Genomic DNA, 13,516 nt, shown 5'->3' with positions numbered 1-13,516 from the left:
CCAGTGACTATTTCATCCAAATGGTCTCCTTCAGGATTTCAACGTGCTGCTTTGTGTGCACTTCACAAACCTCGAAGGTAGAAAGATGCTGTGCCATCCCTAACTGACATGTGAGAAACCTCACCTAATATTCCATCCAGGGAGGAGCAGTCAGAACCAGAACAGTTCCACGTTCCTCACTGTTGTTCCCATTTCATCACTGCTTGGTGTCATCTAGATATTTGTGTTTGACACCTAATGTAGTGACTGACAATCCGGAATTCCTGGCGGAGTACAAAGTTTATGTAACCCAAATACCTGCAACAAACTCTGCAGCTTTAGCCCACACTGGAGTGACCTTTCTTCTAGTAATTTAACTTCTTTCATTTGTTCTGCCCAAGATGTCTCTCTCTTTTGCAATAAAGAAGGAGGCATCTTGTGGGACTGTGTTTGGATTAATAGCAGGTCAGCAGCAAGCTTCTGGAAAAAAAGCTGTGAAATGGAGGTTTTAATATTTCTGCACTGTAAAATCTTCAAAACCAAGTTACTTTAACTTTTTATACTACTACATTTGCTTTTTTAACACCAAATCCCAGGATAGCCATGTAGAGTAAAACACACGAGAAAACAAAAAGAAAACCACGTGTCCCTTAAATATTTGAGCATTAATGCCATTTTAACAAATCATAAAGAAAAACCATCCTAAGTAATATTTTCCATAAAAAAGTCCATGTCAAAGGGTAACCATTATTAGTTAATTTGAATTTCCAGTGAGATCTTCCTAAATTGGTTATTCTAAGGTTTAAGAAACTTCACAAGAAGGTAGATAATAATATGGCTGATTAATTTCAAGACAATAAGTTGGATAGATAGATGTGTTATCCCAAGGAGCCCACATATTCAACAGCCGGGGTTCCTAAACTCTGACTCTTAACTTCTACTCAATAAAATGGCTAAATAAAGGGAATTTGTTAATGGGACCTTTTGGGATCCAGGTATATAAAGGCCCCCAGAATGGCACTTTAAGAGCCTTTACTGGGGAAAGTTTTCTTTCACATGGTTCTTCTCCCTTTATAAGAGCTGTGCTCTCTAACCTGGAGGAACCTCTAGGTGAGTCCCTTCTCTGATTCCCCATGAAGGATACAGGGAGAGTTTAAGAAGCAGCTAGCACAGGGCCCATCAACTGATATTATTTTCACCTCTTCCCCTCCATCCTTTATACATATTTACCTCTGAATTTCTTAGACTACGGTCTACTTATCAAAGGCCTTGACTTAGGCTTGTTGGAGGAAGGAACTAAGTCTTACATAGTTTATTGTCACTGCACGTCTTTTGTTGGTGATCATGAGATTTTGTTTAATGAAATAAATGAAAAGCTAAAGGGTTTACTGTAACATTATACTAGCTATACATTTATATATTTAAATAACATGTCTTTAGATCTCAGCTCTCAGGAAGCCTTTTCTAACCTCCCAAATTAAATTTCCTCTATTAAATGCTCTCAAAGCATGTATCCCAATTTTATTTTTAAATTTGTCTGACTGACTCCTTGACAAATGTCTTCACCATCAACTAAAAGTTCTACAAATGTTAAGGAACTGCGTCTGCTTTCATTCTCCATCATATTCTTAGAGCTTAGCAGGGCTCCAGCCACAGTACGCATTCTAATAGACGTCTGTTAAAAGAAGGAATGAAGTATATTTCCCCAAGGAAGAAAATGGATGCTCTCTGTTCAAACTTAGAGAAACTTCATCTATGAAAACATGCTCCGACCCGTGTGTCTCACCTTGTGATTCTGTATTTGAGCCTGTAAGGCATCTTTACTTTTCGCTTGTTGCAAGTGGTCACGAGCAAGCTTGTCCTTCCCAGTGTTCACCAGTTCCTCCATGCCTTGTAGCAGAGCATCCTGCTGGCTCTCAGTGATGAAAGGGCTGCTGAGTTCTGAGTACCTGGCTCTCAGAATACCCCACATACTGTCAAGCACATCCTGAAAAGAAGGAGCAGGTGTGCACGTTTTCATCCAACCATGAACGTAATCAAAGGAACAAATCTAAACTCCCTTGGCAGGAGGAAAAATATTTTACTCCTTATAAAGAATCACAAGAATTCACTGCTTGAATGTTTTCTGCTCAGACATACCTCTAATTTGTAAACCTCTTGGAGCAGAGCATAAGGTAAATGAAGCCTCTCCCCTTCGGCTCTGAGCTTTGCTACTCGGCTCTCAGAGTTCTGCAGCTCCACTGTATATGCATCTGCTTTCTAAAGAGACAATGCAAAAAGGAAAACACTTTAAATAAGTTAGGGAAGTGTATATATTTGTTTAAAAATTAAACAGTGAAGAGTGAAGGGAAAATGAAAGACCCACTTTTCGAAACTCCCTCACCTCCAGCTCTCCCCCCAGATCCACAATTGCCAGTTGGTTCCTAATGCGTTCTCATCACGTACCAGCAGGGACACAAGTGCACGTCCTTAAACACACTGAACTGCACACATCCTTCTATTCTGCAGTTTGCACGGCTCACTTAGACCCTCAGCATCTAAAATCAGCACAAACATGTCTGGCTCCTTCCAGACACATGGTTTGCCATTACAAGGCTGCACACTATGCTTGTAACAGTCTGTTCTTAAAGAACTTGTGGGCTATGCAGAGGTTTTTTTTTTAATTCAAGCAGTGCTGCCTGGTCCATCCTTGAATATCTACATACACATTTATCTTTATATACGCTTATTTCCTTCATATCAGTGCATCCCAGCACCTAGAGCAGTGCCTAAACACAGTAGGTCCTCGGTTAATACTTGCTGAATAAATTACGCTGAAAACTCTGAACTCTGAGTCAGTCCAGGCCAGCATCCCTACCAACAGGGTACGGGTGCTACCTCCCAGCATGCACACACTTATCATTTTGCCCAGGTGACAGGTGACAATGGTCTGTTATTCTGAGTTACACTTCACAAAGTACTACTGAAGAGATGTTTCTAAAGGCCAACATCAGTGTTTTCACTGTTATTTATTGACTGAAGCCTTGCCACCTCTTGCAAGGGAGGCGGCTCAGAAGCGCAGCTCAAACCCGAGACTCTCGGTCCGCGGTGAAGGCAGATGCTGACTTGATTACCTGAAGCTGTTCATCAATACTCTGGCCGCTAATTTCATTCAAAGACTGTTGTAAAGATGTTTTATTCTTAATAAGTTGATCATATAATCGCTTTATTTCATTCTGTACAAAAAGAGAAATCCAAGAAACAGTGAAAATTTCATTTAGGGCTTCAATAATAACTTTTTAAAAAAGATTCAGTTGTCCTTTAATTTGTATGCCATCAGAAATTGCAAACATACACCAAAATAGAGAAATCCCTGCATCGCCACGATCCAGCTTTAACTGACTTGTGGCTGCTCATCTCTCCTCTGTGTCTCCCTGGAGCCCTCCTGACTCGATGTAACCTCTCTTCCCTCAGATTGTTTCAAAGCAAATCCCAGAGATCACAGTATTCCATCAGTATATGTTTCAGTATGTATCTCTAAAAGATCAAGTCTCCTCCCTTTAAAAATACCACAAATCAATAACAATTCCTTAGGATTATTAACAGTCCAGACAGGGCTCACATTTCTCTAATTGCCTATAATTTATTTTTGTTTTGTTTACTTGAATTGAGATCTAAATGAGGCCCAATAGGTTGCAATGCATTAACAGGGATCCCGAGTCTCCTGTAACCTGCAGGCTTGCCCCGCCCTCCCCCGCCTCCCCCTCCCCCTCCTCTCTTCTGTTTCTTGGATTCTGCGAGAGTGGGGAGAAACCGGATCATTTGTTCTGCACAGCTTCCCACCGTCTGGATTTGGCTGACGGCACTCCCACCGTGACGCTTAACACGTTCTTCTCCCTGTGTCTATTTTACTTAAGTTCTGGAGGCTTTATCAGGTTCAGGTTTGGATTTATGGGCAAGACTCCTCCACAAGAGGTGCTGTGCTTCTTTGTTTCATTGACAATTTTAGTAACTTCTCATCTAGTCTGCCTGCTTCAAGTCTGTCCTCCAGTCCACGAGACAACTGCCGGACGAGTCTACATAACTCATACACAAATTGCCGTTTCTTTGCTAAAAAACTTTGATGGCTCCCTCTTACCTAGAAATCCTCCGACACAACACGCACCGAGTACAGGATAGAAAGAGTACTTCAGCTTAACATAAATTCATACCCGAGAATTTGGGAAGGTCCTGGCTTTCGAATGGTCTCCAACCATGAGCAGCAGAACCAAAAGACCTTCGCAGCAAGAAAGCCTCGCCGCTTTCCTTAGCTCATGGGAACTAGGGGTGCCTGCTGTAACCTAAACCAGTGCCCACACAGGCGAGCGCCGGACCCCACCTGGTAACTGCGGTTATAGTCGAGGCCAGCTTTCAGGGACTTGCTTCTGGACGCAGCGGTAGCCTGCGTGTGCTCCAGGTAAACTTGGAGGTTGTCCAAACACTCGGGGAACAAGCTGGCATTCCTGCCAGGCCACGTCATGGCTTTCAAAAGATCATCCTTCTTGTCGCTCATAGCTAAGTAAAGTTTCTTCAGCTCAAGAGCCAGTGCCTGCAAAGAGGAGAGGCAGGAAGGCAGCGAATGAGCTCAGAGGGGAAGAGGCTTCGGCTCTGGTTTACACTGGGGGCTGGCTGGTAAAGACCAGTACATGGGCTTGTGCAAGTTCCCCACCTCGTAGTACACCTGCTGGGCACAAACATCCTCTCTGAAGAGCCCAGGAGTCTGCAGCATCTCCTCCGCACTGCCAAGGCTCTGACTGAGGGTCAGAAATAGTTCAAATAATTTTTTATCCAAATGTATATATGTTTCTTCTGTCATGTTTTCCTGAATCAAGAGGAGAAAAGAAAAAAAAAATCATTAGGATTCCTTGACTTCTCTGCCTATATTACCCCTGGTTCCCATTACGGCTTACAATTGATGTTACCCTTTTTTATAATTAATCATTTCAAACACTTTGTGAACAATGTAGGAGAATAAATAAAATTAAAATGTCAACTCTGAGAGAAACAAGTTTAAGCAACTCTGTTCCCCTCAGAGGCCGAGCAAGCATCTGTAGCTGGTACAGGGGTAGAACAGGCCAGAGGCTTACTGTTGTGCCTGTTTTTAAAATGAAGAAAGAAAAAACGGAAACTCAGTGTTAGGTAGGAAGCTGAATTAAAAGGTAAATCACAAGATGAAGGACTTGGCTAGTGGGGTCATCCACGTGGAAGTGTGGTCCCAGAGAAATCATACTGCCCCTCCTCCCCTGCTCCTGCCTCCCTCATTTTAAGGTAGGAGAACGAAGGTCAAGGAAATCAAGCATGGCCTGGAGAAAGGAAAGAACTCAAGCAAGCTGAAGGGGTTGATTAGAAAGAAGTATAACATCTGAAAAATAAGGACAGTACAGAGGGGTAACTAGTCAACAATAATTTATTACATATTTAAAAGTTTCTGAGAGAGTAGATCTTAGTTCTCATCACAAGGAAAAAGAATTGTAACTTTGGTGATGGATGTTAATTAGACTTATTATGGTCAGCAATTCATAATATATACAAATATTAAATCATTATGTTGTACACCTGAAACTAATGTAACATTGTATGTCAATTACACCTCGGTTAAAGGGAAAGGGATGAGCTGTGAAACGGGGGAGTTAGAAGTGTCATTTATGGGCTGATTATAAGAATAAGGCCACCCTTAGGTGTAGAACTCCATAGGGGCGGGGCGGGGGGGCTAAGGTTGTACAATTATGCCCTGAGGAGTGTAAGGGCCACAGGTCAGTTTTAGCACAAGCTGTTGGAACCACCTCTATTTCTTTGCCCATGATCACCTTGAATTTTTGACCAGTTACAAGTGATTTAGGAGCTAGTAATTACCCTAATTTGGACTCTCACAGGTACCTACATTACTCAGCATTCTGCCTACTCAAGGTTGGAAACCTTGCAGATCCCTCCCCCTTCTCCCTCCTCGCCCTTCCAACCCCAGAGCACCATGCAGACAGCACTAATCAATCATGATCCTCGTTCCTACTAATCCTGGGCTCAGGTTCAGAAGCACTTGCACTTGGTGCTTGGCAGCCACTACTAAATCTGTCAGAGTTGGTAAGAGCGATACATTCTATTCGCAGTTCTAAGACCCATTCCATTATGTTTTCTTATTTGTCTGTAAAGAAAATTATGACCAAGTTACAAGCCCACATGTCCCTTTTTTGTTACTGCAATGAGAAAAATAGATAACGTGTAGCCGCTACCTGTGTCTGAAGATTATTTGCTTCTTGACGCAGGTCTTCAAGTTGGGTGGTGTAAGTTTTCAGCTCTTCAGTTGTTGGGTATCTAAAGTTGTACACACTCACACTAGGTAGAGTACTCATATCTGTGGCAACCTATTTTTAGTAGGGAAAACACTATGAGAGACCATTTGAGATGTTGCTGGTGTTAATGTAAAATAGCAAATGCCTTAGCATCAGCATGCTACCTTCCAAGTCACCTTCTTGGTTTGTAAGAAAAAACAATGAAATTTTAAACACTTTGGACAGCTGGAAAAGTCATGACAGGCTTCACTTAGACACTTGGGGGAGTTAGACAGCAAAACAAGGAAAAACAAGCTATATTTAGAAAAATCACTAATCTTTCAACTTAGTAGCAATGCTATCCATGTTAGCAGGTTAGCTGCTTCTCTTCCCATTTACTAGTAAAATCCTGGTATACAGACAACTCTTAAAATAAAACATAGTCACCTCAGGGGCAGATCTGTATCTTGACTTTGTTGTTGAAAAGCTAAGTAAGTACTGAAAATGAGCTGTGACTTCAGGAGGGAGAATGATTCTGAGTGACTATCTTTCTCAAATGGGAAAACTGACATAAAAGAACAGGGTGGGTGAGAGAGGGCTCTGCTTGGGGAAAGAACTACCGATGGCGTTCTCCTCTTGGAAAGAGAACGCTAAACATGTCACAGGTATAGAACGGGAAATCAAGACTAAAGCCCTACCAACAAGTTTGATTCAACTTTGATTGGTCGAATAAGGTTCTCTGCAGGAGAGGAGAACTGAAAAGTTCCCACCAGACGGGGGAATTGGGACGTCATCAGTAACCGTGGCCTGGGGAGTCTGAGTGCCAGGCTGAAGGCAGAAGCCTGACTGCCGTGAGTAACGATGCTCCTGCCCGGGGTCCCCCGTCTAGGGGAGATCCAGCAGTAGTCGGCACAGCAATGAAAAACCAGAAATGGCACCAATAAGGTGTGTGGTGGAAGTACCAATGGACAGATCCTGCTGGCACAGGGGCCAGCACACTGCAGATTCCAAACGCTCTTTTGATGAATGGATGACATGCATATAGCACTGCATTATTTTTTAAAGTATTTTCTACATAGTATATTGTTCATTCTTTTTGTAAATGTAAGAAACGTCCCCAAACCTGTAGAAAATGTTTGAGTTTGTTTGAGCCAAACTGACAATTGTTGGGAGGCAAAATCTGACTGGGTTGAGAAAATGCTCCAGGGAAGGGCAGTTTTGCAGCTTATCCGATACATGAGAATCAGATGAGGAGATGTAAGGAGGGTAATGTGGAATTCACTGGTGGTAGGATTAGGGGGTGGGAGAAAGCAAAGTGGGGAAATCTCTGGGATTGAATAAAGAGCAAAACAGGGAGTCACACACTTCTTTTACATTGGTGGGTAGAGCACAGTTAACAATGAACATTTACGGCACACAGAGATGTATCCGGGGAACAAGATAACCATGAGGGGTTCTGCTGTCTGGTGCTCTGGTGAAGCTTGTGCCCTGAGGGGTCTGGGAAAGGAGACTGACATTCCAAAGATATGTTCAGACCATCCCATATAGTTACTACGTTTGTAAAGCCACCGCGTTGGCCTCCCCCGAGCCCATCCGGTTCAGTATGTGGCCCCTTTTTTGTCCACACGTCATTCATTTGATACACAGTAATGGAGATTCTATGAGTTCCAGGTGCTGTGCCAGGCATTCAAATGTGAATCAGGCAGACCCGGTCTTTCTTCTCCTACCATCCCATGGGGAACACAGCCAATAAACAGGTGCACAGTATAGTAAGAGCTATGATCAAGGAACTCCAGGGTGCTATAGAAGCAAAAGGAGGGGCACTTAAGTAAGGCTGATTCTCAGGAGGGTGGGAAGGGGCAGCCAAGAGAAAAACCCACTTGGCATCTCTGCTTTCTGAAAATAAATTGCTTCATAACGCAGAACATCCCTGTGTATTTAACGAATGCATGTTGGACTTTCCAAGGTAAACATGCCTATTTACCCTGCGTGCAGTAACACACTGACCTGAGGCTCCACACGCTGAGGGAGAGGCTGCTGTATTTTTGCTGAGAGTTCGTGATGTAAATATTGCCACTTCTCCCCATTCCAGCCCCGGGTTGACAAGACTGAGTCTGAAGCATCATTTTCAGGGCTAGATGCCTCCCTGCTTTCAAGAGAAAACAACAGGTGCAAAGAAGAATCAACATACAAAAATGTTATTACCTTCAAACAATGTTTTTCAAGAAATACTCTTAGTTCTCCCAACCATCCAACTACTGAATGTCCAACTCTATTTTTTTGTTCAGATAAAGTGGGGAGCGAGAGGGAGAGAGAGAAACATCGACGCAAAAGGGACACATCGAGTGGCTGCCACCTGTACAACCCAACCAAGGCCAGGGACAAACGCAACGGAGGCATGTGCCCCCAGCGGGAACTGAACCCGGGTCTCTCCAGACCGCGGGCCGATGCTCCACCGCTGAGCCAAACCGGCCAGGGCTGGATGTCCAACTCTTTAAAAATATTTTACCTCACAGATGATTTCTGAGTTGTAACTTTATCCTGTTGGCAATACTCGGGCCACATTTTCTTAGCATTAAATTCTACGAATTTGATGAAATCTTTCTGTTCCATTGGTTTCAACTCCAGTACCTATAATTAAATATTATTCAAATGGTCTAATCAATAAAGGTTTTCAGTTACTACCCAAGGGTTTCTTTTGTTCAGATCATCTGAATTTGAACTCCGTCCTAAATCATTATTTACCGTTTCTCTTTTTTGCTAGTTTGTTCATACTATCTTTTAGCTTTCAAACACTTTCTTAAAATATTTCACACAACAACCAAGTGTTGTTTATACATAGAGCACACATAGAAAGTCACCAAAAATATACCAACACATTTTGAAATAGGGCCAGAGGTGATGCAGTGACAGCTAAGTTCATTCTGAAGCTACGTTCTTTGTTTGATATAAGATGCAAGGTAACAAAGTAGCCAAGTTAGTAGCCAAAGTCCGCAACTGTGGCCGACGAAAGCAAAACTCAGAGTTGCTGCACACCCAGGATCACCACACACCACACTTTCCATTGGCACACAGAACGCACTCCAAGGGCAAATTCCCTATATTCTTATCCTCACAACTATTAGGGGCTCACATTACCTGCTGTTGCTGGAAATCTTTGTGTCTGCTGAACTGTGGCCTTTCCATGACAACAGAGTCAAACTCAGAAAGGTTATCTGGTTGGAGAACCTTGTGATGCTCAGAAGGTTTCTTTAGAATGGTAGAATGCTGCAAAAAATTGTATGAGGGTAGATTCCTTATTTAAAAAGAGGTCTCATGTCATTTCAATTCTGATCATGAGACTATAGAATGGAAACATTTTACATGAAGTAAATGAGTGCATTCTGTTCTTCAATATAATTACATACTATGATTTAATGTACTTATTTCATAACAACTTCAAAAACCACTATGTTTGAGGAAGAGATCATCTTATCATTTCATCAACTTACTTCATCCAATCAATTAGTAAAAGCCTGGAAATCTATTTTTTTTTTCCCCCTTAAGAACAAAGTAAAAAAAATAAATAAATCAAAAGGCGAAATAGTATTATGTTTGTAAATTAAAATTTCCCTTACGTCTACAACATAGATTTTTTTTTTTTTTAAAGGAAACTATTAGGATAAACGGGGGACCATATGGCTCATGTATCTGCCACTTGTCTTATTTCTGTGAATATAAACCCTCCACGTAGGAATAGCCGCCACATAAGTATGGGAGCAAGTCTTACATAGTAAAACTCTACTCACAAGATGTACATTTGTATTTATAAACACAGAATGCTTTTAAGTCACAAGAACACCTTAACTATATGATAGTGTGATCAGTACATGTAACTATTTGTAAATGAATAACAAAAGTACCCTAGAAACAGTTTTGTGTTTCTGATGTCAAATGCTAATCTTTTCTATAAAGGCCTTGTTTTCCAGTCCATTAGAGTCACAAAATGCCTTTAAAATGCATCCTTCTTTTATGAAGAAGGCTTACACCAGACCTCATTGCCTACAAGGATCAAGCCAATCAAACCAACCCAAACCAAACCCATGCCATCACTAAGAACAATCTAGATATGAAAAGTGCACAGCGAAATGAAACCGGTAACAAAAGGCAGTGCAACTGTCCTTTACAGTTTGAAGAGGCTCAATTCTTTCTTTCTTAGTGTAATTCCTCTGTAGCTTTTCAGCATCTACACCCCGGGATCCTTCTGATGGGACTACTGTAATCGTATATCTGCATACATGTCTATACACAGGCATATTTTACCTGGTCCTCATTGTATTTCTCCTGAAGCATAAGCTGGACTTTCTCCAAATTGCACCTCACAGTTTTCAGTTTCAAGGCAAGTGTTTCGGCTTCCTGTTGAGTGGCTCCACTATCTCCCAAGCCCTGATCTTTGCAATTCTCCAACAGAGAGGCAACCTTGTGCTCAATCTCTGTTAGCATAGCCTAGGAAAGAAAATAATGTCATTATTCCAAGTTTTGGTCTTGAAAGAGTGTATATTCCAATATCAGTTAGATTCACTTTCTCTATCTAAATGTATAAGAAGTCCCAGAAACACAGGTTGGAAGGGACCTTGTGGGAGGAAAAAAAACTTCCACATAATTTCTGTGCTTCTCAACAGGGGTGCAACCAAACCAATCCCAAACTGCAGCTGTCATTCTCTAAAATAAGTGATTCTACAATCACTTTAGAAAACACAGCTGAATGTACCCAGCACAACATAGTGGTTAAGAACACAGACACTGGAACTAGACTACCTGGTTCACATCCCAACCCTGAGACTCAGTAGCCAGGTAAACTCAGGCACCTCACATTGTATGAGTGTACCTCTAATCATCTGTAAAATGGGGATAATAACAGAATGTACCTCCTGGGGTCACTTTGACGAGTGAGAGTTAAATCCATGTACTTTGGCCAGTGCTTGATACATAGTCTGTGCCAACTATTATTTTTTTCCCCACCTTCCTAACCTCTTTCTGTTGCAATGCAAGTGTTGAGTAGTAATTTAAAAATAGAATTCCACAGAACTCTTTTTTCTTTTCTTTCTCAAGCCAAATAAGCTTACAAAATATCAGAAGACCACAGAGGAAATAATTTGGAACTAAAACACTAAGTCATTGATACAACTGGCCAACTTACACATGGGTCTAAAAATAACTCAGCTGGATGAAATAAGTTTCCCGATTAGTCACTGTCATTGTATTCCCCCTGGACAGATCAAGTTTGCCCTGTTCTGGGGCTCCAGAGCCCAAACAGTCATGCCAACTGGCTGGGCACACAAGTGCAGTGGGAGCCCTCGAACGCACCCCCCAGCACTGGCATCATCTGTGCTAAAAACTCAGTGCGTGACTATGAACAAGTTTAGTTCTTTGAGAGAAAGTTAAGGAAAAACTCTAACCTTAAAACAAATGTTCAAATAGTATGCCTTATAACTCCTCCATCCAAGCAAACTACTTGTATCCTACATAGACTCTTCTAAGCTTAAATAATATGTACTCAGATTTTAGAGCGGCTGTAAACAACAGTGTAACATAATTTTGCACTCGGTTTTTCCACTTAGCTATTTTCTATCTACTTTTTCATGTGTCTACATACATATGCTTCATGATTCCAGTTTTAACAGTTACAAGTTGATATTCCATGATTCACTTAACAATAGGAATACTGTTAAGCCTTTAACCTATTTCCAGTTCTTCACTCTCGTAATTAATACTGCCATAAACATTTTTCTCCTTTTTGGGTTATTTTCAGAGGATAAATTTAAAGTAACGGTCAAAGAAGATGATCATTTTATGTGCTGACAGCTGACCTCCCAAAACACTGAACCAATAATTTCCCCAGAGTTTTCCGGGATGATATAATATTTGCCAATGTGATGTAGGAACCAGACAACGGCTGTTTTGATTCACCCGTTTTTAATAATCAAGGCTGAACATTTCTTCTCAAATTACCTAATACATAATTTTTCTTGACTAGTCTGTTTGCACCTGTCCTCTGGACATTTTCCCACTGAGAACTTAGCATTTTTACAGACCACTGAGAGGCTTTGTATGTTTCAATATTAAACTATATGTGCCATGGTGTTAGGTAAATAAGCCAAAGATGGTCCCTATGTTGTTTAATTGTTCACAGCAGGCCAGGACCACTACCTCACATCCCACTGGTGCCAATACAAAGCTAGAGCCCACACTGGCTAGCCATGGGTCAGACAGACTCGGGGCTCTAAGAGACCCCAGCCTCGCCCTGGCTGGTTGGCTCAGCTCTTAGAGCAAAGGCAACCAATCGACGTCTCTCTCACGTTGATGTTTCTCTCTCTCTCTCCCTCCCTCCCTCCCTTCCACTCTATCTGAAAATCAATGGAAAAATATCCTTAAGTGAGGATTAACACATAATAATAATAATAATAATAATAATAAAGACCTCAGCTGTGCTGCCCTTCAGAGTTCTCAGCAATTACCTAGACACACACGACTCCTCTGGATTCCCACCCACCGAGAGTCCTTGTCCTCTTCCCCTTCCTGGTGCTGGCCCTACCTCCATTCCATGCCTCTAAGCCCACGGTCTCCTGCGGTGAGGGACGTCCCAGTCCACCAAGATCCTGCCCAAATAAAGCTCCTAGTGTGCTACCGCCACCTTGTGGTCTTATCTTTTCCTTGAACAGCCCCCAAATCCTTGAACTCACAAGTGGTCCAAGCAGGAATTTCAGTGATAATCAAGGAATTAGTATGAGGTCCGCCCAGTCAGCAGGACAATCAATTGGCAAATTGACCCTGGATGACCTCAAGAGGCTGGTCCTCGGCATGTGCAAAGCCACAGGTTCAGTTTAGCACGGCGCTGTTCTGTGCTGTAGCATGGTCTTTTCTAGACTCCCATACCTCATCACTCAGCCTTTTGGCTAAAGTCAAGTGCAGACTTTCACACCTCCTCAAACAGGCACGGTGGCAGTGACAGTATTTGGGTGAACCCACCCCTGAGAGCTGACTATTAGGGTCAGAGGTGCATAGCCATCCAGGGAAGGAGGTCAGCCTGCCTAACTGGGTCCCCTGCTAGGCAGGCACTGGATGTTGTAAGACTGTGGGCCTGAATGAAAAAAGGAAGTGTGTCTGACTTGGAGCTGGGGTGTGTTATCCACCACCCCCTTATAGGCTTTATAGTGGGAAAAGCTCCCTATGAGTGGGCCAGTGATATGGGGTACTTTGAGAGGATGTCCTTA

The 13,516-nt window shown here is 42.3% G+C and overlaps 1 protein-coding gene across 1 annotated transcript in view; it reads right to left on the bottom strand.

Moving 5' to 3' along the window:
- The window catches only part of SYNE2 (spectrin repeat containing nuclear envelope protein 2), a 288,966-nt gene that overhangs the window by 71,587 nt on the left and 203,863 nt on the right, over positions 1-13,516 (bottom strand). Inside the window, exons 68-78 of the mRNA XM_036246314.1 lie at positions 10,566-10,748; positions 9,402-9,530; positions 8,773-8,894; positions 8,271-8,412; positions 6,225-6,356; positions 4,667-4,819; positions 4,337-4,546; positions 3,093-3,194; positions 2,119-2,238; positions 1,766-1,966; positions 298-471 (exon numbers count right to left, since the gene is read on the bottom strand). Of these exons, the coding sequence (XP_036102207.1) occupies positions 298-471; positions 1,766-1,966; positions 2,119-2,238; positions 3,093-3,194; positions 4,337-4,546; positions 4,667-4,819; positions 6,225-6,356; positions 8,271-8,412; positions 8,773-8,894; positions 9,402-9,530; positions 10,566-10,748 (1,668 nt within the window). The remainder of the gene's footprint in view (positions 1-297; positions 472-1,765; positions 1,967-2,118; positions 2,239-3,092; positions 3,195-4,336; positions 4,547-4,666; positions 4,820-6,224; positions 6,357-8,270; positions 8,413-8,772; positions 8,895-9,401; positions 9,531-10,565; positions 10,749-13,516) is intronic.

The sequence above is a fragment of the Molossus molossus genome, unplaced genomic scaffold (assembly GCF_014108415.1).
Source record: "Molossus molossus isolate mMolMol1 unplaced genomic scaffold, mMolMol1.p scaffold_m16_p_1, whole genome shotgun sequence".
Taxonomy (NCBI): Eukaryota; Metazoa; Chordata; class Mammalia; order Chiroptera; family Molossidae; genus Molossus; species Molossus molossus.
This window is presented reverse-complemented; position numbering and strand designations above follow the sequence as displayed.